The following is a 24,628-nucleotide window of genomic DNA, read 5'->3' on the forward strand; positions in this document are numbered from 1 at the left end:
TGAGCAATCCAGACTTGATGGGCTTAGCAAATAAATAATAAAACCTAGCTCTTAGATAGCACTTCTCACCCGTAGATCTTAAAGTGTTTTGCAAAGGAGGAGAGTATAATTATCCCCATTTTACAAGTGGGGAAACTGAGGCACAGCAAGGTGAAGTGACTTGCCCAGCAAGCTAAGTGTTCCAGCTGGGAACAGAACCCAGCTGTCCTGAGTCCGATGCTTTATTCACTAGGCAACACTGCCTCCAATGGGGGGCTAACACTCACTCTAACTGAGAACCAGGACATGTTTCTGTAGTAGCATCCATAACTTTCTGCACAACCCCTGTGTTGGCATTGTGGCATTTGGGACCATTTGGCTATGCCCACGCCTACCTTCAGCCCCCATCTCCTCTCCATGTGGTCCTGTGGAGTGAAGAACTGCAGAACTTAGCTCCACTGTGGTCAGGGGCTAAACAGTCCCCATGCATCTACCTGTAGGACAGCCACAGCAATTTGGCTACGTCATGAGCTTAATCTTGCTCCCATTCAAGTCAACAGAATAACTCCCATTGACTCGAATGGCACAGGATCAAGCCCCATGTGCCTTTCTGTACCCTGGATGTCACCCAAAATTACCGAAGTAGATTTTGTGATGCATCATCCTAGCTCTTATTCTGCTGTGTTTGTCTGTGACCTTGCTAATTTGTAAAGCCGTCATCTGTAGTGGGCTTGCCAGTCAGTGTAGATTAGTGAGGTTCTGCTGTAGTGTTTCAACAAAGAATACAGGAGGCAATGGTTGCAGAATAATAAAGAAAAAAAATTAAATACCTTCATTTTCTATAGTGTCAACTACATTGTTGACAAGCTGTATGACAGTCACTATGGAAGCTTGTGGAAAAGGGAGAGCAGAAAATAAAGGGAGGGGAAGGACAGCTTTAGGTTAGTATTTAAAAACACACACAATATGTTCCCACATTAAAATTTCTCAAACAGAACTGGCATGGAAAAGGCTGCCAAACAATTCATGAATTATGCAGTGGTTTCCAACACATTTCATTTCAGATAATCCTGTATATTTTTCAAATGGAAAAGCACATGGTGATAAATTCCAAAGCATTACTTCCAAAAAGGCACATGCAATGATGAATATCGACTCATAAATTCAAACGGGACTGTCCAGCTGATTCAATTAACCAAAGTAGTATCTAGTTTTACCAGATACTAATCTCAAATTAATTCTTGCTCAAAGTCCTCCAGAGACAGTGTGGTGTATTCCAAGGAATCATTATCTTTGAGGAAATTACACAGATCTAAGCCTTCAACTTAATCTATTTCCTAATAGAGATATTTTACTTATTTACTGTATGTACCCTACAGTATAGTAACTCCAGGACATTAGGCAGTGCTGCTATAATTAGGACACAGTCAAATTTTCAGTCCAAATTTCGACCCGCGTTAAATAAAATGCTACGTTGAATGTCCTGTGGGTTCAAAACATGTGTTTTACCAGTAACTAATTTAGACCAATCACGGTTTAAACAGGACCAAACTGCATTGTATGGCATAGACACCTTGACGAGTGGACTCCACAAGGTCCTGGGTTTTGGATGAGCTACTTCAAGTTCAAAAGCTTATCTGAACCTTCTCCCGATCTCATAGCTTGGCAAACCAGGACTTGACATTTTTTGCAAACAAGTTTTCGTAGGTGGTTTCAGAATGTGCAGCATTATTCTGATTAATATCCCATTCTGCTTCTGCTGAGAGGCTAGCCCCTGCACTGAGGCAAGGTCCCAGGCCTACTGGAGTCACTGGAAAGACCTCCATTAAATTGGTGCTGATTCTTCATGAATGAACAGTCTTTCCCATCTCTAATTACCACGAGCCAACTTAATGGTCCTGGAAAGAGGCCCCCTTATTGAGCCAGAAATAGCCTCTCTTCTCATCCCTCATTGACAGCCATTTAGCAGAGAGAGGCCTGGTTAACCAAATAACCATATCCTTGAGCTGTGTTGACCTTATAGATGCCATCAGTGATTATAATCATATAAACAAGGGAGTCCCATATCTGTTAATGCACCATGAGTAATAGAGAGGGATAAAAAACCCTCCATTATATGCTGCTGCATGACTGGGGAAAGAGGGCGAAGGGAGCACTAAGTGGCCACTTGGCCAGCAGGATTCCACCAGCATAAATTATGGAGTCACTGCTTAGCCTAGCAGCACCAACTAGTGCAAGATTTGGCACACACAATTTGGAGACATAAAAAAATCTTGTCCGTCCCTCTGGTAATACAAATGCATGGCTAATGAAAAAAAAAGGCAAAGCCCGAAGAGACTGTGATGCTAGTGTGAAGCATCTGAGAGACAGGAGTTGAAAACAAAATATTAAAAACCAGGGTCAGCCTCTCATGGAAATGGCAGTGCAAAAAGCGAACAAAATGTTGGGAATCAATAAGAAAGGGATAAATAATAAGACAGAAAATATCATATTGCCTCTATATAAATCCACGGTATGCCCACAACTTGAATACTGCAAGCAGATGTGGTCGCCCAATCTCAAAAAAGATATATTGGAATTGGAAAAGGTTCAGAAAAGAGTAACAAAAATGATTAGGATTCCATATGTGGAGAGATTAATAAGACTGGTACTTTTCAGCTTGGAAAAGAGACAACTAAGGGGGGATATGGTAGAGGTCTATAAAATCATGACTAGTGTGGAGAAAGTAAATAAGGTAGTGTTATTTACTCCTTCTCATAACACAAGAATTAGGGGTCACCAAATGAAATTAATAGGCCGCAGGTTCAAAACAAACAAAAGGAAGTATTTTTTTCACACAACGCATAGTCAACCAGTGGAACGCCTTGCTAGAGGATGTTGTGAAGGCCAAGACTATAACAGGGTTGAAAAAAAGAACTAGATAAGTTCATGGAGGATAGGTCCATCAGTGGCTATTAGCCAGGATGGGCAGGGATGGTGTCCCTAGCCTCTGTTTGTCAGAAGCTGGGAATGAGCAACAGGGGATGGGTCACTTGATGATTACCTGTTCTGTTCATTCCCTCTGGGGCACCTGGCATTGGCCACTGTCAGAAGACAGGATAGTGGGCTAGATGGACCTTTGGTCTGACCCAGTATAACTGTTCTTATGTTAAGGAGTTACCCTTCCCCGTGCGATCTGAGTTTGGGTTCTGAGACCAGTTGCAAGAGACAGCAGGGAGTGGGACTCCTTGCAGAGGCTGTGCACTCACTCTCCTCATGCTGTTCTGGAGGGAATCCCTCTGGCTGATTCATTATGACAGGGGTAGCATCCACGAACAGGGTCAGCTTTTGTGGAGAGAACTAGGGGTCCCTCTGATCCCTGAACCAACTCACCCACCCTAGATCCCCAGTAACCTGATAGTGTCCTTTTAAGTTTGCTTTAGCCCATCCATTCAAAATTCCTTCTTACAGGAAACAGTAACTTGACTTCAAAGTGCACTCTCAAAACCTTTGTGCTGACAGCAGGCATTCTTTTCCCATTAAGGTTTATAAGGAATTTTAAGACATCGTTTTCCTTTTTTGATCACGAAAATTAATGCTATTTACTCTGAGCACAACAAACTGAGACAAGCAATTTAAACACATTGCCCAGTCCCAAAAGAGGACAGTCTGTTGCAGGCAGGGTCATGCGCAACCTTGATGGGAAGAAGTGTAATGACGACTCCTCCTTTGTGTCTCCTTGAGGACGTGGCTGGTGAGCAGCTACTCAGTCAACACTCTGACCTTTGCAAGACTGATTCATTCACTAGCTTTAGAATGGAACTACAGTATGGGAATGTGAGGTGGTGAGTCATCCCTGAACCAGAGCCTGATTAAATCCCTCGCAGTGATGAGTCATTCCTCTGCCAGGCTCCAGTCAATGCACAAGCTAGGAGCTGCTCTGGTGACACTCAGGGCACCTATATAAGCCTCACAGGAGAAACAGTAGCTCAGTGTCACAGAATGGCTTGGAACAATCCCCTGCCTGATAGTGGTGACGGGTCCCACAGGCCCTGCTCTTGCTCCAGCCTTGTTTCCAGTCCTGCTCCTGGAGAAACACTTAACTGCTTTAAAAGGAGAGTCTCCTTACCCCCTGAGTGTGTGTCCATGTATGTCTGAATTCTGTCTGTGCTCCTCTTTGGGGGTCCTATAGTGAAAAAATCACAAAAAACAGAATACGCTATTCTGCACTGACTTCTGTGGGATGACGCCGATGACCTAAAAGGCCTTCCTATTCTCTCTGAAGCTCTCTGAGCCTTGATTACAGTAGATACTGAACTAGAATTCTTATCTTTAAGGGACATATTTTAAATACTGCTTCCACAAAATGTGTATGGACACAAAGGGTCCAATCCAGCTCCCAGGAGGACTTTTGCCTAGAGTTGCCAACTTTGGTTGGAAGTATTCCTGGAGGTTTCATCAGATTACATAATCTTTAATTAAAGATTAATCTTTAATTCCTGGAGACTCCAGGACAATCCTGGATGGCTGGCAACTCTAGTTTTGCCATTGACTTACAGGATCAGGTACCTGAAAAGCCTGCACTCACACTAGTTAGAATTTGGTTGGCGTAAAAGTTAACTGCATGCACATGCAAATGCATGTTTTGCAAATGCAACAGAAGTGCAACAAATAATGCAGGATTACATAGCCAGTTTTGAAAATTTGGTCTTGAACTGCATGGAAGCTTGGCCTTAACTGCAAGGAAACTGAGTCTTTGCTCTTTTTGTTTTAAATAAAAATGTGCATTTTTTTCTTTTACTTATTTTGAAGGGGGAGGGAAAAATAATCAATTGGACAAGAAAATGTGAATGTGTTCAGTTTATTCAGATATAAAGGAAAAGGAAAACAGTCACTTGTTTGATAGTTACCGTCCAGCTATAGTCAGCATTTTTTGTAGCCTATGAATTAAAAACTGCTACCCTGTCTGTGAAAGAAAGAGTAAAATTCTCCCCTTCATTCCATGGGGGAGGCATCAATAATACATTCTGCACCCATTCCAGACGGGGTATGGCTCCAAGAGGAGAATTTCAACCGAACACTGGTACAAGGTATGATTGGGATGGTTTACTTTTTATCACCAACAACACATATTCTAAGCTTTTTATTGTGCTTATAATTTTGGGTTTGAAAACTCTGAACATCTTACAATGGAAGGAGGAAGGGTGATTCTTGTTAAAGGACTGCACTGAGCCTCAGGAGATCGTAGGTTCACAGATTTGTTCCAGGCTATGCCAGGCTTTCTGTGCGATGCTTAATCTCCCTGTCCCTCAGTTTCCTCCACTGAAAAGTGGGGAGAATACCATTTTACAAGGGAGCAGAGTGGATAGATTCATTCCTGTGTGGGAGGTGCTGAGACTCTATGGGCATGAGTACCACAGAAAAGGTCAAAATGTCTGAAATTTCTATTTTTAAGGTATGGACGAAAAGACTGAGTCAAGTGAATAAGAGGAGTTACTCACCTGTAACTGGAGGTCCTTTGAGACGTGTGGTACCTATCTGTATTCCTCTGTGGGTTATGCATGTGCACCATGAGCCCACAGCCGGAACATTTGAAAACAGTGTCTGTTGGTCCATGCATGCAACCTGCCTCACCTCATGCCTCACCTCATAAAGGGCAGGAGCTCTGTGCTCCCAAGACTGTGCTCAGACTGCACAAGATTTTCTACCAGATTCCAGCCCTCTCTCTATAAGGGCTGGATGGGTTTACTAGATGTGGAAACAACTGAAAGTGGTGGCAACCTCTACTGATCAGTCGTCCCCAATATAATAATGCTGTAATCATTTCTTACCATTATCATCACCTGAGTCTGACTGGAAGGAGCTGAGGGACTGAACTTCAGAGTTGCTGCCTTTATTACTTCCTGTAAAACAGGTCACCTCTTCAGCGTCATCAACCTCTTTACCTTCATCGATAGCAAAAAACAAAGCAAAATGGTACTGTGTAGGTATGCACATATGTCTAGTTATACCACTGCAGAGTGAGTTAAATGTTGCAAACAAGTAGTTCCCTCTTGCTTTTGTTGGAATAAGATTATTTACTTCAACTGTGGGAAATGACCTCATCTATTGGACAAGAGGACAGCCAATCAGGAGATGTGAATTATGTTTTTGAAACACTTGACAAGTTTTGAAATGGCTGATGACAGCCGAAGCAATGAAGCAGAAGCTGTTCTAAATTTTCGCCTTTTGAATGCTGTGTGGGATCAGAACTAATTAAAATTATGATTCAAAAGGGTGCTATAAACATCTTATACAATAGATCATAATTACATTGATCTTTACTGTTCACTGTCCTGGGGCAGAATCTCACTCAGTGCCTGCTCCAAAGCCTATTGAAGTTAATGGGAGTCTTTCCATTGACTTCAGTGGCCTCTGAATTAGGCTCTACTTGCTCTGCCATTGGTGAATAGTCACAGTGATTATACTTTGCACTTCCAGTGCCTTTCCTCTTCAAGCACTTGACAATTTCTCCTAACTCCTGAACAGTTCAGAAAGGTACTTAATTTAACTGCCATCTATGGTATATATCCTCTCTCCTCCACATAAAGGTACAAACACACCATATAAGACACACAATTAAACACAGACAGATATATATTTCCAATCAAACAACTATCAAAGTGGCACAATTACATTCTGTAATAAGAGTATTTAGGTCTTTATTCTTCTTTTGATCAATGAAACCGTGTTTATAGGTAAGAAAAACATACCTATATCTGCAAATGCTGTTGTCTTCAATGTAAGTGGCAAGTCAAAAATTAAAACACTGCCAGAAAGCCTGAGAATTATATCCTCAGTAAATAAAGGTTATTCTTGTACTTCACAATGCTGGAAATACATTTGGTCAAAATTCGGACCTCAATTACATCATCCAATTGAAGTTAAAAGGGTAAGCTAGTTCTGCACTTGTCCCTTTGTTCTCAATTAATAATTTTCAGAACTACGGGACTTCCTATATTAAGATAAAGGTCGTAGTATGGGCTCCTTCCGTTGGAAGTTTTAGTTTAATCTACAAAACGGGTTTCAAGATGCAACAGAATAAAAGAGGAATGAGGTTACTAAGAAGAAAAAAAAATGATGAGCAAAAAAAGAAAAAACTTTGAGGATCTGTGCCCTAATACAAAGCTTCTTATCAAGCACTGCCTTGCAATAAGGGCAGAGGGACATACAGCCTAATATATGGCCCTTGGGAACTGCTATTTCCTGATGTGATAACCTGCATCGTGTCCCATGTGTGGATAGACTGTACAGAAATTGAAGATGTGCTTTGCTATCAGTGAAAAGGGAAGAGAAGCACTGGGTGCACAAATGGTTTAAATATGAAGATAACAGATTGTACAAGGTTTTAACATTTAGCACAGATAAGAAAGGAATAGATTGAAAATGTGGTTATAAGAGCAGCTTACACTCTTCCGACAAGCAGCATAAATATTAGAGATAAAAAGTACTTAGTAATTCATTTCCTGCATTAATTTTTAAGTGCTTTGTCTTGTCTAGTTCTAAATACCCCTTGCAAGACTGATTGCCCAAGCTAAGAGCGCTCTCAGTCAGGAAACTTAGCCTAAAATTTTCCTTTTCAACAGAAAGACACTTGCACTGCATCATGCGACCGGAGTCCTCAGAGCCGTCTTCCTCAAACGTTCTGAACGAATATAAAACGTAGGTGGGTCATCATATTTTGATGATCTAAATAGGGCACTTGTCTCCCTAGTTTCATCCTAATTACATCCTTTCAGAACTAAACAATCACTTTCTCTGTGAAATGTAACAACTGTGAGTACATGAATCTGGGCTGCTTTCAATAAGGTTCATTAAGTGTTCCCGTTCAAACTTACCTAGCGTTAACCAGACAGCACCTCCTGGTTCACTCTGCCACCCTTGAGCTCATAAAACTGCTGTACTCTGACAAGAGCTGTTATAACATGTGTCAGAAAGGGAAAGTAACACCCGGCATCAGATGACGCTACTCACTTTCAGTACCGCCATCCCAGGTACTCTTCCTGATGGAGTCACAGTCGGATCGACAGGGAGACACGGCCGGCAGGTTGGGAGCCACGCTGCACACCACCACACCCCGCCTTGCTGTTAGTATACGAGGAGACTCTGGATGAAACGTCGTCATCTCCTGATGCTCAACTCCAAGTCCATCCACTATCTTGTCTAAATTGTTCCGCGAGTCACTCTGGAAGCAAGGGGTGTAAGCCATGGGCCTCACAGGGACTTGCGGTGGCCCTACCTCTTGGTAGATATTGCGACTGTCCCCACTGTTCCTTAGGTTCTTGAACTGGATCCCGTTGCTCTTGTTGAGCAGAGCAGCAGTAGCCGGGTCCTGGACCAGGGTGATATTGTTGCGTGAGTAATTTTTCCTGAACACTTTCTTGCGGAAAACTATAAACAGGATGATCAACACAAAGATTACAAAAAGGACAACTGCTATTCCTATTAGCTCTTCTTTGCCGACGTAGGAATGTCCGGCTTGTATATTGGGTACCACTACAGGCCTGAGGCCACAATACTGCCCCACATATCCAGGAGTGCAGTTACATAGAAACGAGCCAAAAACGTTGATGCAGGAGCCGCCATTTTCACATTCCTCTCTTTCACATTCGTTGACATCATCTTCGCACCTTAAGAGAACAAGACATGGCCATAGATTTCGGAGGAGAAACCTTAGCAATCAACACCGCTTACCCTCATTTATTTAGGATGTCCAGGCAGCAATTGTGTTTTGTACGCTACCAGTGTCTGGCAAATGAACATATTATTATCCAGCCACATTACAATATTTAAAATCTTCTAAAGATGGAAACAAGTTCTGCTGCTTTTTAAGTCAATGACAAGAAAACATACTGGAGAAAAGAACTGATTAATGCTACTCCTCAGGAAAAAGCTCCTAGGACTGACTGACCATTGCATTATTCCCAGGTTTTATGCTGGTGCAAATCCATTGATTTCAGTGGAGTGAAACCGGTATAAAACTGGACCAATACAGTGATGAATCAGGCTCACAGACTGTAATAAAAATGCGAACTTTTCCGTAGGTGTTTTGGACCATTCCATGATATCCCTGCTGTACAATTCCACAGAATAGTTCAAATAACCTAACGAAAGGTTAGCATTGGCAATTAAATTCTATAGGATTTTAGATGGTTTGGAAAGAGAAAGGGAATGGAAATGAAAGAGAATAAATAGGGGGAAAAGGAGATATCAAAACTGTACTAATATGGGAAAGGAGTGGGTGATGGGGACTTTGAAAGGAGCCTATGGGAGTTAGGTGCCCAAATTCCACTGAAATCCCAGAGCTAAACGACAACTTTGGAAGTTACATTTAAATACCCACTTTGGAAAACTTTGGCCTCATGGATGTCTTGTATCATGTTAATATGGCCCCTTGGTAAGCCACGTGATTTGGCTATACTTTGTTAGGTAACTAGAGGCTTTGGGGTACAAGATGCCCTATGCAAAAAAGACCTCGTATTAAAATCATTCAAAGATGACAATTCCCCACTGGTAGTTCACTTACGTTACTCCTGTCAGTCCATTTTTGCAATTGCAGATGAAGGCATTGCCTATCGGGTCACACGACCCTCCATTCCGACATGGATTTGGAAAGCACACTGTGATCTCCGATTCACAATTTCTTCCTGTGAATTGAGAGAGGCAACTACACTGATAACCTGGGAAAATAAAAACAAAAGCAACAACAGGAGCCTATAAGTACAACTGTCAACACATGATACAATCTGGTTACATTAGTAGCTGTCAGGTAAATTGAAACAGAGTCACTTGGGCTGGGGTGTCATACAGGAATTCTGGCACGTAACTGTGACCCACATTAATAGCAATGTGAGAGTTTGTCCCCCGCTGGTGGCCAGACCTTATACGAAGCTTATACATCTGCAAATGCCTGTGCCCTAATGGAGTTGATCTTTTGGCTCCAGGAGTACAGCCAAATGTTTTTACATCTAGAGTCCTGAGTTCAATCCCAACAGATGACACCACCAAAGAAACAGTTACAGTCAGTAAGTTTTCCTTCACTTTCTGATATCAGCAACTGTCCTTTGAGAAAGCCTCAGGGCTTCCGTGCAAAATAAATGAATGCGTCTAAACCAGGGGTGGGCAAACTATAGCCTGCAGGCCGCATCCGGCGTGCCAGCCTTTTTAATCCAGCCCTCGAGCTCCCGCTGGGGAACTGGGTCTGGGGTTTGCCCTGCTCCGGTGCTCCAGCTGGAGAGCAGGGTTGGGGGCCGCTCCACATGGTTCCCAGAAGCAGCAGCAAGGCCCCGCTCCAGCTCCTACGTGAAGGAACAGCCACGGGGCTCCGCTCTGCATGCTGCCCCCGCCCCAAACGCCGCCCCCGCAGCTCCCATTGGTTGGGAACTGCAGCCAATGGGAGCTGCAGGGATGGCGCCAGTGGACAGGGCAGTGCCCAGAGCCACCTGGCTGCGGCTCTGCATAGGTGCTGGAGTGGGGACATGCCGCTGCTTCCGGGAGCCGTTTGAGGTAAGCGCCACCCAGAGCCTGCACCCTTGATTCCCCTCCTGCCCTCTGAACCCTTGATCCCAGCTCAGAGCACCCTCTCCTGCACCCCAAACTCTTCACCCCCAACCCCACCCCAGAGCTCGCACCCCCAGCCGGAGCCTGCACCCCTTCCCACACCCCAATCCCCTGCCCCAGCCCTGATCCCCCTCCTGCCCTTTGAACCCCTTGGTCTCAGCCCGGAGCACCCTCCTATACCCCAAACTCCTCACACCCATCCCCACTCATAGCCCGCACCCCCAACCAGAGCCATCATCCCCTCCCGCACCATACAATTTCTATTCCCAGATGTGGCCCTCGGGACAAAAAGTTTGCCCACCCCTGGTCTAGACCCTTAGAAAATATTTCCAATTCAGACATTTACAAGGATGGTACATCACAGAGTTTACTGATCTCATCACTAGAACAGAAAATCACATGACACTACATTAAGAATAGACATGAAAACGATACTTAACATTACTATCATCTAAGAGACTGTGTGCTTTACAAACTGTAACTGACCCATCCAACGCCCGAGTGAGGTGGGAAAGCAGTATGACATCCAAACTGCTAGCTAACCTGGGGCAGCATACGGTTAAGAACCTGATTAATCACACCCTGGTGTAAATCAGGATTTACTCCGTTGAAATTGACGGAACAGCCTGGATTCGAGATCGTACTGTTGGCCCCAAGGTACCAGTCTCATACTGAAGGTCAGCTGCAGTTAGAAATAGAACCCAACAGTTCCTAGAACTTCCAGTTTCCTTGCACACTCATATTTGTAACGATGAGTACCATTAGTGAACATTGCTTAAAATTAATAACCTGCAACAAAGTTAGTGTTGTGAATGCTGTCACTGGGCCTATTAGACAACTGTAAGTATCACAAAACCACATATTTTCTGTGTTCCGGTGTCAGTACTGTATCTGCAAGAGGAGGTGGTTGGTGGGTTTTTTTTTTTTTTTTTCCAATTCAGACATTCTGAACTACATTCAGAGATTTGGACAAACACACAGAGTGGCCTAACGAGATGCGAAACTGACAATGCCATATGCATTATATGATGCCAGCCTATTAGGAAGATTTCTTGTTACCCGGAAAACCATTTGCTTACAAATAGTTTGGAAAGGAATCACTGCATGAGTGAACAAGATTATGTCAGTGTTCCATTATATGACTCAATAGTGACATCTATAGACCAAAACACTACAGTATATCGGTTTTTATATAAAGCATTATAATCTTGCTGTGTATTTAACTTAACCAAAATATTTAATTCAAATACAAAAGATTTTATGCGGAAAGTTGTCATGTGACAACGTAGTAGCTGAACTAATATGTTTTCAGTAGATTCCTGACCTAATTGTAACCAGACAGCATAAAACGAAATAAAACATTTTTTTAAATCAAATTTCTTTATCTAAATTACTAATAATTACCAAGAATTAGATTAAAATATAATTTTCCTGTCACTTTTTGCATGTTTCTGAGTTTGAAAACTGAAAAGAGGTTAGTCAATTTTTCTTTCACGTTCTCATGCAATAAAGCATGATGCTACAATGTTTGGATTGCTAAAGGAAACCTATTTCCAGTGGAAATAAAAAAGCATGCCGTTTTTATTATTTTTCATATTATTTGCATTGAAAGCAGCATTTAGAAAACCTCTCAGATGCTCAGAACGGATTAAGCTCCCTTGTGCTAGGCAGTGCATAAACAAAACAAAACAAAAAAGTCGCTGTCCTATAAGCTTATACTTACAAAGCTGCATTTTACACTGAATTTTTCTCACTGATATGGCCTGTAAAATGCCCCCAGACGCTAGCCTAGTACACGAAGCAGCACAGTATCTAAGTCTAGGGATCCATTTCTTGGGTTAGGAAAAAACATTCATAAAACGAGGTAAATAGAGTCCACATTTATCACTGATTTAATCTCAGGGTGCTAATCCAGAACCTACTTATGCTAATAGTTTGGGACCAAAAGCAGCGGAGAGACAGCTTTCCGGTTGCACAGCTAGCCCAAGCCACCAGAAACATGTTCAGGAGGATGCCACTCACTCCAGCACATTCACGGGTAGAGAACTATTCTCCATTGGGAACTACAGAAGTGAAGCACTGAGCTTGCTGGAGGTATTGCCAGCGGGCCAGTGCACAAAGCAGATTCCCTGGGCTGAAAGACTGGCCATTCCCTTTACTCCTTCCTATCCCCTCAGAAGTGCCTGTTGCATGGCAGCGACGGCAGGTCAGGACAGAGGATTCCATAACACACCCCGTGACAAGGTTTGACCTTGAAGCAAATCCCTTTGGCTACTGTTTCTGATGTGGGGTTCAGCTTTAGGCCCCCAGGGAGGAGGTATGATACATATTGTATTTCATGGGACATACCATGGGATAAAGTTAGCTATTATCCCACTGGCACTATGAGAAGAAAAACACAAATCTGCTTTCCTAACAAAGGCAGGCAAAGTTAAAGGAAACACTAACAACCTCAACCTCTTCTGCACAGAAAAGAGCACATTTCAAATAGTCTAGGGCTTGATCCTGCTGTTATTGAAGCCAGTCGGGGGGGCTGTGGATGTTCAGCACCCTTTCAAGTCAGGCCATGTATTCCGGTGCCTAAATATAGATTTAAATGCTTAACTTTATGTACCCATGTTTGAAAACACTGGTCTATACACTTCAGTGCGGTATGAGTCACTGCTGAACTGATGATGTTTCAAAAGGGAGCAGAGGAAGATGACAGATAAAAACGTGTTAAATTATTATAAATAATAACACAAATACTAACACCATCAAGTGTACTTTGTCTTCCTGACATTTTTAAAGGTGTGCACATTCAGTATAGCACTTGTCTGCCAGAAGGCCACCCTGCAAACCTCACTCCTGGTCTTCAGCTGGTGTGAATAGGAGCAGTGCCCACCGACACCAGCTAAGGAGCTGATCCTTCAGCTTTTAATAAGGCTTTTACCACCACTCTACCAACTTGCCTCTCCTCAAACCTCATCACTTTGATTTCAGCATCTTCCTTGCCTCCACTGCTCACCTCTCCCTTTTTGGTGATTGCAGTGAGGTGAACACTCACTCCAGCCCGGAAGGGGTTGGAAAAGCCCTGCAGGGGGCTGGGGCTGGGCCAGGGAGTAAAACCCCAGCTGATTGGGGGAAGTGGCTGCAGCTGGGGCCACGCCCCAAACTAAGCAACTGGGCCTGATAGGAAGGCCAGGGAAGCCAGAGACTGGAGAAGGAGACAGGCCTGGTTGCTGGGGAACTCACCCAGGGGACCTAGAGGGAGGCAGGGCTGGGGAAAGGCCTTAGGAGCTGGGTAGCCCTAGGCCAGCAACTCCCTAGGCTGCAGGGCCTAGTTCTAGGCCTCCTAGGTATTGGGCTTGCAGAGGGGCAGCTGGAGGGTGGGTAAAAGCAGCCAGTCCAAACCCTTTGTTGCCTGTGATGATTGGCTGATAGACTGCAGTCTGCCCCAGGGTGCGGGGGCTAAACAGAGACTGACAGTAGCCATGAGTGAGGTGATGTGTGAATAGGGGGTGGGGGTTCCCCTGGGGTGGGGAAACCCAGTAAGACTGTGGGGTACTGCAGGAGGCAGAACCCTGGGATAAGGGCACCGGGGTCCTGAGAGGGACACAGGGGACCAACAGCAAGAGGGACACCACCAGGAGAGGGCCTGCCACTGGACTGAGCTAATTCCTGGAGACAACCAGCAGGAGGCGCTGCGGTGGTGAGTCCCAAACTTTTCACAGTGATATAAAGTGTCAAGTGGCACTGGGACACTCAAGCAGATCTTTCGTGTGGTCCCAGAAGAGGAGTCTCCAGCAACCAACGACACTTTTCTAAAGAAGTTGTAAGCAAGGAGGCACTGTGCCATTGTAGCAGATGGGATGACTCTCTGCAGCTGTTGTGCAGAGTGTGTGTCTGTTGTTGGTAGAATCTCCAGCCTGAACCTCTGAGCTGCTGCCTATCCTTAGGTTCACTCGACTTTATTAAAGAGGATGTTCCAAACAGCTGCCAATTCTTTTTAACATGCATATGGCTCCTGCTTCCATCGATTACCTGGCCTTCTTTTGTGACTTGCTTTGCTTTTACATCAGTTTTAGGCATGTCGTTTCCATGCCGTGCAGTTTTATCTCACCAATTCAGAGTTGGACCTATAGAAACAAGTCTTGCCTCAAATCCAGTTATACAGGGAGCTGATTAGTATGAAGCATTGGAACAAAAGCGGAGTTCCCCGTTTCACATTTTGATATGATTCTGTAGACATCTGGTTGGTTTGGGGACCAGAGTATTCTTCATCCTAACATATTCCTGCCACCTCCAGTTTGTTTTATCTTTCTCTCACAGACAGTGACTCCCTTGAGATTCCAATTGTAATTACAATGAAACTCTGTCTTTCACTCAAGACCCTTGGAACCAAATTGTTTCTGTGAATTTATAATCAGAATCTTTTACCTAATTTGAAACCACAAAATTCAATCAGGAAATCTGGAAGAGCCGATTAGCAGTCACTTAAAGCTATACAAATAATAAAACACTCCAACTCTTTAAATTTTTTTTTTTAAATCTCAAAGTCTTTTAAAAATCAACATTAAATGGAGTTGTGATGTTAAGATTGCTTTTGTAAATCATGGTGTTTCATTTGCGTCTCTCTGAAGGAGAAAAAAAAGAGATAGCCGGTCAGTTAATAACCATATGATTAAAGCAGCCTTTTGTTCTTTGCCTAACTCTCAGGGGGTTCTGAGAAATACCTAGTTCACGTGTTAACATCTCTAAAATGCATACCATATGCTACAAAATGTTTTTTCCCCCTACTTGGGATTTTAATGGTATTTATGTAAAAAAGCAAGAGCTCATAGGAAGAGAAGGAGAAAAGGAGTACTGCTCTCTACTTATACTTAGCCTATGATCCCAGAGAAGCTAGATGCCGCTATTAAAATGATACATACTAAAATAGGTAACGTTGATATTTCTAATGTTGTCATTAGGATTCAGAGTTAGTGCCTCACTGGTTAATAATGGGGCAGCTGCATCCTTCTGGGAACTAGTGTCTATCCGTACAGATGGTAAGACAGCTTCTGTCAGCTCATGTTCAAAAGATTTTCTTTAAAGCGGTAAGGATGCGATTTTTTTTTTTACCCTTTAGTTGAAAGTTTGAATTCTGCAGAAACTGAAGGGCTGAAAGAGGGCTGCTGGTACATCATCTCATCACATACTGGTTCAAAACAACTCCTGAGACTCAACCCAACATGATTTTTTTTTTCTTTTTTTTTTTTTCACTCAGACATGGGTAAAACTGCCTGTTCAGACAATTCACTCAAGGACAGATGTATAGCACTGATCAAATTAAAATGAAATAACTATACTTGTAATTACAAGACCCTAACTCATCTAAGGTTTGTTTCTGTGACTGATGCAAAACTTGGTCCAATATTCATGCTTGTACTATTAGTACACTTGGTTACAGTAATGTTGTATATGCCACTGCTGTTTACCTGCCTTTGTTCATCTTGTTACAGGAGCGGCTAGATTGCCAGTTATTATAGGTGGGTCTGATAGCATTGCTTATTATTAAGGTTGCCCAACACTTCCCATTTTAAGACCCTGTTTTCAGTAACTTACATTTTTTGTCAAACTCCAACTGTTTGGGCTGAAATTTTCCATGCCTTGGGCTGATTGTTTGGGGAAACATTCAGCTGACACAGTGCAATCATCTCTTCCCTCCCTCTGCCCCCCAAAAAAGGCTAAGGAAAAATACATTGTTTAGCCCATGTTAAACTTTTCCAACAATTATTCTTTGAACAGCCCTAGAGCTGTCACACTTTGGAGCAGAGACTTGAAATCTGGCAGGGGAGTGACCTTTGTGTCAAGGATGTGCATATTGTGATCCCTGTAAAAATCCAACCACTTTGGCCCAGTTATATGCCTTTGAAAAATTGGAGTTTGCACATGCTCAGTAGAAATGTCTTAGATGTTTAGAAGCTAAAATCTCCTAAGACTTCATCTTTACTAAGTCTGTGCTATCGCCTCACAGCTTAGTGCTGACCAAACTGTGCATGCTCCATTCAACCAGACCATGGTCCTTCCAGCCCAAGGCTACAGGGGCTCATAAGGACTTCCCCTGTAAGGGCTGCTCTGGGCCAGGGTCAGGCCAGACACTGGAACTGAGAGCAGGGAGCCTGTCTCTCCTGTGCTCTCATATGATGTCCCCTGATGGGACCCAGGCAGCATGGAGGAGGGAGCTGTCTGATCTGAACGCAAACCGGGACAAGCTGGGGGACTGGAAAGGAGTATACTGGAACAAGGAATCTGGTGAGGCTGGGACTGGGGGGGCGAATGACTGGACTATCAAGGCAAGGAGACTGGGACTGACTGGTTGGGGGAAGAGGCTGGAACTGGGAACCGGACAAAAGGGGAATCGGGGACTGGCTAGGCAAGGAGACTAGGAGTTGGGAGGCGGGGACCCTGGGAACTGGTGAGGGAAAGAGGGCGATGGGAGAACTGGGAGTCAGTTGTCCAGGAAGGGGAATGCTGAGATTGAATGAGCAGCTGGGGAGCGGGGAGAGGAAACTGAGTCTGACTAGACAAGGAGACTGGAACTAGGAACCAGTGTGGGGAATGGAGACAGATCTGACAAGGAGCTACAGTGGGAAAACTGGGATTGGCTGGGCGAAGAGACTGGGACAAGGAGGCAGGGAGGGGGGACACTGAGGTAAGGAGCTAGAAAAGGAGGTTGGGGCATAGCTTGGAGAGAGAGACTGGAACTGAGAGACACTGGGGAGGGAGAGGAGAGACATTCTGGATGAGGTGTTGGGAGTGGGGAACTGGGACAGGATGTGGAAGGAGACTGGGGAAGAATCACTTAGAAAAGTTAGATGCCTGCAAGTCACCAGGGCCTGATGAAATGCATCCTAGAATACTCAAGGAGCTAATAGAGGAGGTATCTGAGCCTCTAGCTATTATCTTTGGAAAATCATGGGAGACGGGACAGATTCCAGAAGACTGGAAAAGGGCAAATATAGTGCCCATCTATAAAAAGGGAAATAAAAACAACCCAGGAAACTACAGGCCAGTTAGTTTAAGAATGATTAAAGGTCTTGAGAACATGACCTATGAAGGAAGGCTGAAAGAATTGGGTTTGTTTAGTTTGGAAAAGAGAAGACTGAGAGGGGACATGATAGCAGTTTTCAGGTATCTAAAAGGGTGTCATAAGGAGTAGGGAGAAAACTTGTTCACCTTAGCCTCTAAGGATAGAACAAGAAGCAATGGGCTTAAACTGCAGCAAGGGAGGTCTAGGTTGGACATTAGGAAGAAGTTCCTAACTGTCAGCGTGGTTAAACACTGGAATAAATTGCCTAGGGAGGTTGTGGAATCTACATCTCTGGAGATATTTAAGAGTAGGTTAGATAAATGTCTATCAGGGATGGTCTAGACAGTATTTGGTCTTGCCATGCAGGCAGGGGACTGGACTCGATGACCTCTCGAGGTCCCTTCCAGTCCTAGACTCTATGAATCAGGACTGGGTCAGGGTGGAGGGGATGGGACAGAAGCAGGCTGGCTCCAGGCACCAGCCCACCAAGCATGTACTTGGGGCGGCGCCTGGAGGGCGCTCTGGCCCGAGAGCGGGGCCGCAACTGGGCTCGCCGCCGGGGAGAGCGGAGCCGCAGCGGGCTCGCCACCCTCCTCCCGGCACTCCGGCCGGTCGGTCGGGGAGAGCGGGGCCCTGGCCGGGCTGGCCGCCCTCCCCCCGGCGCTCCGGCTAGTCGGGGAGAGCGGAGAGCCACAGTGGGCTCGCCGCCCTCCCCCCAGCGCTCTGGCCGCCGGGGAGAGCGGAGAGCCCCGGCTGGGCTGGCCGCCGGGGAGAGCGGAGAGCCCCGGCTGGGCTGGCCGCCGGGGAGAGCGGAGAGCCCCGGCCGGGCTCTCCGCCCTGCTCCCGGCGCTCCGGCCGGTCGGGGATTGCGGGCCCGCGGCCGGGCTCGGCGCCCTCTCATGCCGCGCTGGGGGGGGGGGGGGGGAGTGCGGGTGCGGTGGGTGGTTTTTTTGCCTAGGGCGGCAAAAAAGCCAGAGCCGGCCCTGGACAGAAGGATTCAAGCTTGGGGGAAATGGGTAGAAGACTCTGTGTCAACTAGACAACATGCCCCTCCAGAGCACAGACAAGAATTGAAGAGTCCTGAGTCTCACTGCATCTCCGCTGTCAGAAAACAGTTGTGAAACCCACTGAAAAAGTCTCCCATCCTCCTGTAGTTCCAGTCCACACAGCAGTGGTAGGTTGCCATCCATCATCAGCTACTCTATTAGCTCACATGCCAGAGGTTTGTGTGATGGATCTAAGGGTTCCAAGCCTGCTGATGAGAATCTGGCTTAAAAAAAAAAAAAAACTAGGAAATCACACTCCCCCTCCCCAATCCTCTCTTAAAAGAACATTAAGGTTGCAAAGTCAAGCACTCAAAAGTTAGGAAATGCCAGAATGAAGCTTTCCTTTTAATTCAGCCTTCTTTTTCATATGTTTTATGATAGAATCTTTAATTAGATGAGTTTTTCCACACAGGATTCCTGTTTCATTCAGTACACAGGATGCCCCTGCTCTGGGAGTGAATTAGAATTGTGTAGTAGAGAAGACTGTTGTGTGCATGATCCCTGCTTTTTTTGTTGCAGGAGTTGGAAGTAATGTGTAGTCTTGAGGCAGGGGATTGCAGGAAGAGAAAGGCAGGTTTCATGGTTAGGGCAGCTGAATGATGCCAGGGAGAACTGGATTGCCTTTGCCACAGAGTTCCTGTGTGATTCTAAGCAAAGCACTTAAACCAAACTTTTCACAGGTAGTCCTTTTAATGTGTATTCCTCATTTTCTGGGTGCCTGACTTGAGACCCTAGGGCCTAAATTGTGGAAATGTGGAGCTGTATGGCAGCCGCACTTTGAACATAAAAAGTGATTATATATATATATATATATATATATATATATATATATATATAGTGCCCAGTGCTTTGACAAATCAGGTCCTGGGTGCTTTAAATCAGGCACTCAGAATTAGTGGAAACTTTTGACCTTAATCTCTCTGTGCCTCACTTCTCCATTTGTATAATGGGGATAATACCACTTCTTCACCTCTCGTGGGTTTTGTGAAAATAAATTAATGTTTGTAGAGAACACAGCTACTATAGATCCATAGATAAGGCAAGAAGGGACATCAGGATCATCTGGTCTGACCTCCTGTATAACACAGGCCAGAGTTCTTCCTTGAATTCATTCCTATCTGAACTAGAAAAACATACAATATTGATTTAAAAATTGCCAGTGATGGAGAATCTACCATAATCCTTGTTAAGTTGTTCCAATGATTAGTTACCCTCATTGTTAAAAATTAACATTTTATTTCCAATCAGAATTTGTCTTGCTTTGACTTCGGGACACTGGATCTTCATTTACCTTTGTCTGCTAAATGTGATGTATGCCTCACAAAACCAATGAGGAAATTAGTAATTCTGTATTTAGAACAGGACTTGAATAAATAGTGTACAATAAATAAGGCACGCAGCCACACACTGAACAAAGAGAAAACAAAAATATTGTATAGATGTTAATTAAATGTGCACTGAATGAGGCAGGAGTCAGTGGAAAATATAGTATGTAATCACATACTACTTAAAGACTTACTATAATGCATACACACAAAGGGACCAAACTGAGGTTGCACAGGCAATCTTTTTGAGTGCTTGGCTTTGCAACCTTCATAGTGTTCTTTTGATATGATTTTTGTAGTATATCACCACAGCATCACCACAGTCTCTCTGAAACATTAATGGAATTTACCCTCACAATGTCCCTGGGAAGTGTTGTTATTACTCCCATTTATTTAAACAGTTGGGAAACTGAGGTTTTGGGAAATTAAGAGTATGTCCACACTGCAGCTAGGAGTGAGCCTCCCAGCCTAGTACACACTAGCTTTGCTCAAGATAGTGCACTAAAAATAGCAGTGTGGACACGGCAGCAGGGTAGGCAGCATCGGCTAACCATCCCAGTATAAGCCTACCCACATCCCCTAGTTCTGTATTCAGGTAGCTACCCTACCTGTGCCACAATGTCCATTCTGCTATTTTCCCCATGCTCGCTTGAGCAGAGCTAACGTGTGTCTGTCTACCCGGGCTGGGAGGCACACTCCCAACTGCAGTGTAGACATTTCCTAAATGGCTTCCTGAGAGGGGCAGGCACCAAGTCTGTGGCAAAGCCAGGAATTTAACTAGGGCTCCTGAGTCCCAGTTCAGCACTTTACCCACAAGCCATCCTTCCTCCTTGCCATGATCAATTTAGCTGATCATACTTCTGTGTGAGCCAGTGCTTTGGCTCCCGGGACCTTATGTCAAGGACTTGATGTTCAGGTTCTAGATTCTTTTGCACATCTAGCCCTTTCCTAGTTGGCATCATCCTATGGACCGTGTGGTTATCCTCCATTCATGAGCAGAATGTCCACACAGGTCAATCAGAAGCAGTTCTCTGTATTGGTGGAAGTCCCCACATGAACAGCATGTGGTCTTCAGCTTCTGAGCTGCTCACATTGTACAGTTCTACCTTTAGGGTCCACCATACTTCAGTTTTGGAGAACCCCTTGCAGAAGGCCTCTGGTCTCAGCCCCTCTATATGTCTTAGCAATAAACTTTGATCTGTTGGGAGTAGTCTTTTTTCCCTTCAGACATGCTATCTCTCTCTAGGGGTGCCCAAAGAATGGCCTGAGATTCATTGTAGCTAGTCCTAAAATGCCTCTAAAGCTGTAATGGCAAGAGGAAACCAAAGTTGATCAAATGTAGGCTTTATTGCTGATGTACAGAAACAACCAGCCATTTCTATTCAGGAAGGAAGGTATCACCTCAGGGATGGCATTATGGATGTCTGCATTTATTTTACATAACTTATGCAAATTATATGTAAATTAGCCATGGCCCCCATGGCTCCTGGTACATTTCCAATGACTCTTTGACGTCACAGTGTTCGGTCATAGCTATAACTCTGAGCTCTTTGCTTTCTCTTAATTTCACGGTAAATCAGAGTAGGATTATTTTAGGAAAAGGGAACTTACAATTGTACACAGACTACTCTAGAAAATTCAAATTCAAAATTTATCAAACTAAACTCTGCTTTTATGCTGAACACTGCTCACTTTGGGACAGATTCTGACACCTTGTTCATAGTTAGTAGCACCGTGCTCCAGTGACTTCAATGACTCTGTGAAGTAAGGTGCTATGTAAAGCTCTGGGCTGTAGGTGCTGCTGTGTTATCCTGATAGTCCTTGACTTAACTGGACCAGAATCGGGCCCCTTTGGTAGCAAAATATATGTGTGTGCACTTTCCCTCCTCAAAGAAAAGCTGCCATCTCCTTTCCTAAGATAAAAATGAAGCTATGTATATTTTATTTGAAATCCACTGTGGGTGCTACCATCTGTGCCAGCAAGCACAATGTTCTGCCATCCTTAAAAGCATGCTACAATTTGTGGTTATATAACTAGCATTTGACATGGTGCAGGGTTCTCCTTTCAACCCAATTTAATTATATGCTCTTTTTATATACTGAGGATGGCTACACGAACAGGATTGTTTTGCCTGGTGGAAAAAAATGCCCATGACTTGTCATAGCGGGCTGGTTTATAGAGCCACTCATGTATAGTTAGGGCCCACCGCTTTGAAATTATGGTACTATAACAATCCTTTATTTACATATATTGCTGATACAGTAAAAAGAGCAAACAGATTTCTTAACTAGAGACAGCTGAAATATCCCCTCTCGGCAGTTGCCTCCTCATTGAGGCAATAACTTATGCAAGTCTAAATAACTTCAGTGCCTGGATTCCAGACGTAAATTATCTTGACTTGAACCATTTATGTTGTTCTAATGATAAAATGGAGTCAACATTTGGAGCTACATGCATCCGCCCTACTGCCCTCCAGTAAATTGGTAATACATATGGTGTTGGGAAAAAGAATTACCATGAAGTGATTTGTTAGAAAGGTCTCAATATACTCACCATGCAATTGCCAAACAATACAATAAATAGATTCAAGTTAAATCAATAAAAAATGCAATTCCTACTCTCCCCATCTTGCTAACTTGGTGAATACTTGACCTGATTTATTATATATGGAATCTGAGTTAACGTTCCATCTTTACTTCCCAGGAATTCAATAATCTTGTTTAACAGTTTCTCAAAAGCCACTGCCTCTTTCACTCAGAACTATTTCCTCTCCCCCTTTATTGCACGCTGCTTATTTTCTTTCCTTACCTTCACAGGTAAAGACCTTACACAAACGCATGAGCTGCAACATTTGTCTTCGTGATGCACATCGAAATCCCATTGCCATGCTTGGTGTTCATACTGAGATGCTTTGTTAATGCATGTGCTGTGGGTTCATTTCTTTTAACTATCTTTGCACTTTCTTCCACTGACCATACGTCTACAGCTTCCCTGACTCCTCCTTGGTTCACAACAAGTAAGATCAAAGCAAAGTAGGAAGCACTGAGGTAAATACTGGGATGGCAGCAGGGTGCTGTGGGCCAAATTAAACCTCCCACTAGCGGAGCTGTGAAGAAGGTACCTTGCACAAGCAAAGAGGGCTGGAGGCCATTCAGCGAGTCCCTCCCATATGCTCAGGGAGCACAGACAGACCAGTTATGGCTGCCTTCTGTACAAGAGCACTAGGAAAAGCACTTATAACCTCCTCCACGTGAAAGCGAAAATCCAGCTTCTGTGTTTTCTTGCAAAACTGCTGAATAAGCTTGCTTTTACAGAGGGAAGGACACCAGAGTGTGCAAGTTTCCTGCAGATTTTCTTCCATTTCTAAAACTGAATTTCACGCCAGTTGAACTATTTAATGTCAGTGCAGGGCTGGGACTGAGAAGCAATAAATAGATGCTAAGTAACATTATTACTAACAGGTGCTTGGAAAAGGTGCCAGACTGTTTAATAACTGGAAGCGGAGCCCACAAAGACAAAGAAAGGCTCCACCCCTTCAGATGAGGGAGGGGCTACTAATCAATAGAAGAAAGCAGGGATAGAAGTGCAGGTCACAGAGTCAAAACCAGTGCTCCAGAAGGGGCCGCCAAGCAGAGAACCCCAGGCAACACCCACATTTCCAAGGAGGAGTCCAAGGAGTCAGTGGATGCTGCATAGAGGAACCCTACCTAGATGTGTGACTGTATGAAGGACTGGAAAAAGGGCCCACAATCTCAGAGAACCATGTATGGAGGCGGCTGATGAGTAGGTCCTGGGACTTTGTAGGGCCACAGAAGAGGCGTGCATAGAGGTGCCAACCTGACAGATACGGAAAATGAAGCACTGAATTGTGCATGGCAGAAAAAAAGCTTCCTCATTTCTGTGCTGCAAACTCTGACCAGGAGGGCCCAGCCTTAGCAACAAGGAGGTAAATTTGTCTCCACACCCATTCAAGACTCTCACTGACAGGACTGCCAATGATACCAGTGTTTTTTATGATTTGGGCACCTGCTCGTTGGGAATTAGTTTGATGCTATGAAGCCCACTTCACACAAGCTGTCAAACTGCTACTAGACAGGAACAATTCACCTCCAATACAGGTGTAAGTCAAAACAATGACCTAATGGCTTTGCCCCGTTACCAAGACCCAGAAGAGTTCAGATCCCCCGGGACTCTAATGCACATGGGTTTTGTCTGCAGTTTTATAACCCTATAGACTCACAATTTAATATATAGATATGTAATCAAATTATGTACTCAAATGGATGACGTTGTTGTGGAAGTCTAAGTAACAATCTGTGCCAGCTTATCCAGAGAAGTACAACCGTGCTGTTCAATCTGTGATGGATATTAGGTACCACCATTTTTGTTTGCAACCTCTGTTGCGGTAAATGGATTTTGAAAGCCTCAGCTGAGCACTTCGGTAATTGTTATGCTATTGGTGTCTATATAAATAGGATTATAGTAACACCTAGTAAAAGACAATCTCCTCCTTGAATACTAATACAGTGAGAATGGGTGAGTGCCATTTAGTTGTTGTTTATGAAGCTGGCAGCTTTTATAAACTTTGCCAAACCTAAAAAGCTTTTATAGAGTTTGAGACTTTTCCAACATGTTTCTGCAGTGA

The 24,628-nt window shown here is 44.1% G+C and overlaps 1 protein-coding gene across 4 annotated transcripts in view; it reads right to left on the reverse strand.

Annotated features, from left to right (window-relative positions):
- The window catches only part of FAT3 (FAT atypical cadherin 3), a 572,988-nt gene that overhangs the window by 9,321 nt on the left and 539,039 nt on the right, over positions 1-24,628 (reverse strand). For 2 of the 4 annotated variants that reach the window (XM_054015669.1, XM_054015668.1), the window contains 4 exons: positions 9,524-9,677; positions 7,972-8,627; positions 5,790-5,903; positions 810-869 (listed from right to left, as the gene is read on the reverse strand). In XM_054015669.1, coding sequence (XP_053871644.1) covers positions 810-869; positions 5,790-5,903; positions 7,972-8,627; positions 9,524-9,677 — 984 coding nt within the window. The remainder of the gene's footprint in view (positions 1-809; positions 870-5,789; positions 5,904-7,971; positions 8,628-9,523; positions 9,678-24,628) is intronic. The other 2 variants (XM_054015671.1, XM_054015670.1) reach the window with 1 other exon arrangement.

This window comes from Malaclemys terrapin, chromosome 1, assembly GCF_027887155.1.
Source record: "Malaclemys terrapin pileata isolate rMalTer1 chromosome 1, rMalTer1.hap1, whole genome shotgun sequence".
Classification (NCBI taxonomy): domain Eukaryota; kingdom Metazoa; phylum Chordata; order Testudines; family Emydidae; genus Malaclemys; species Malaclemys terrapin.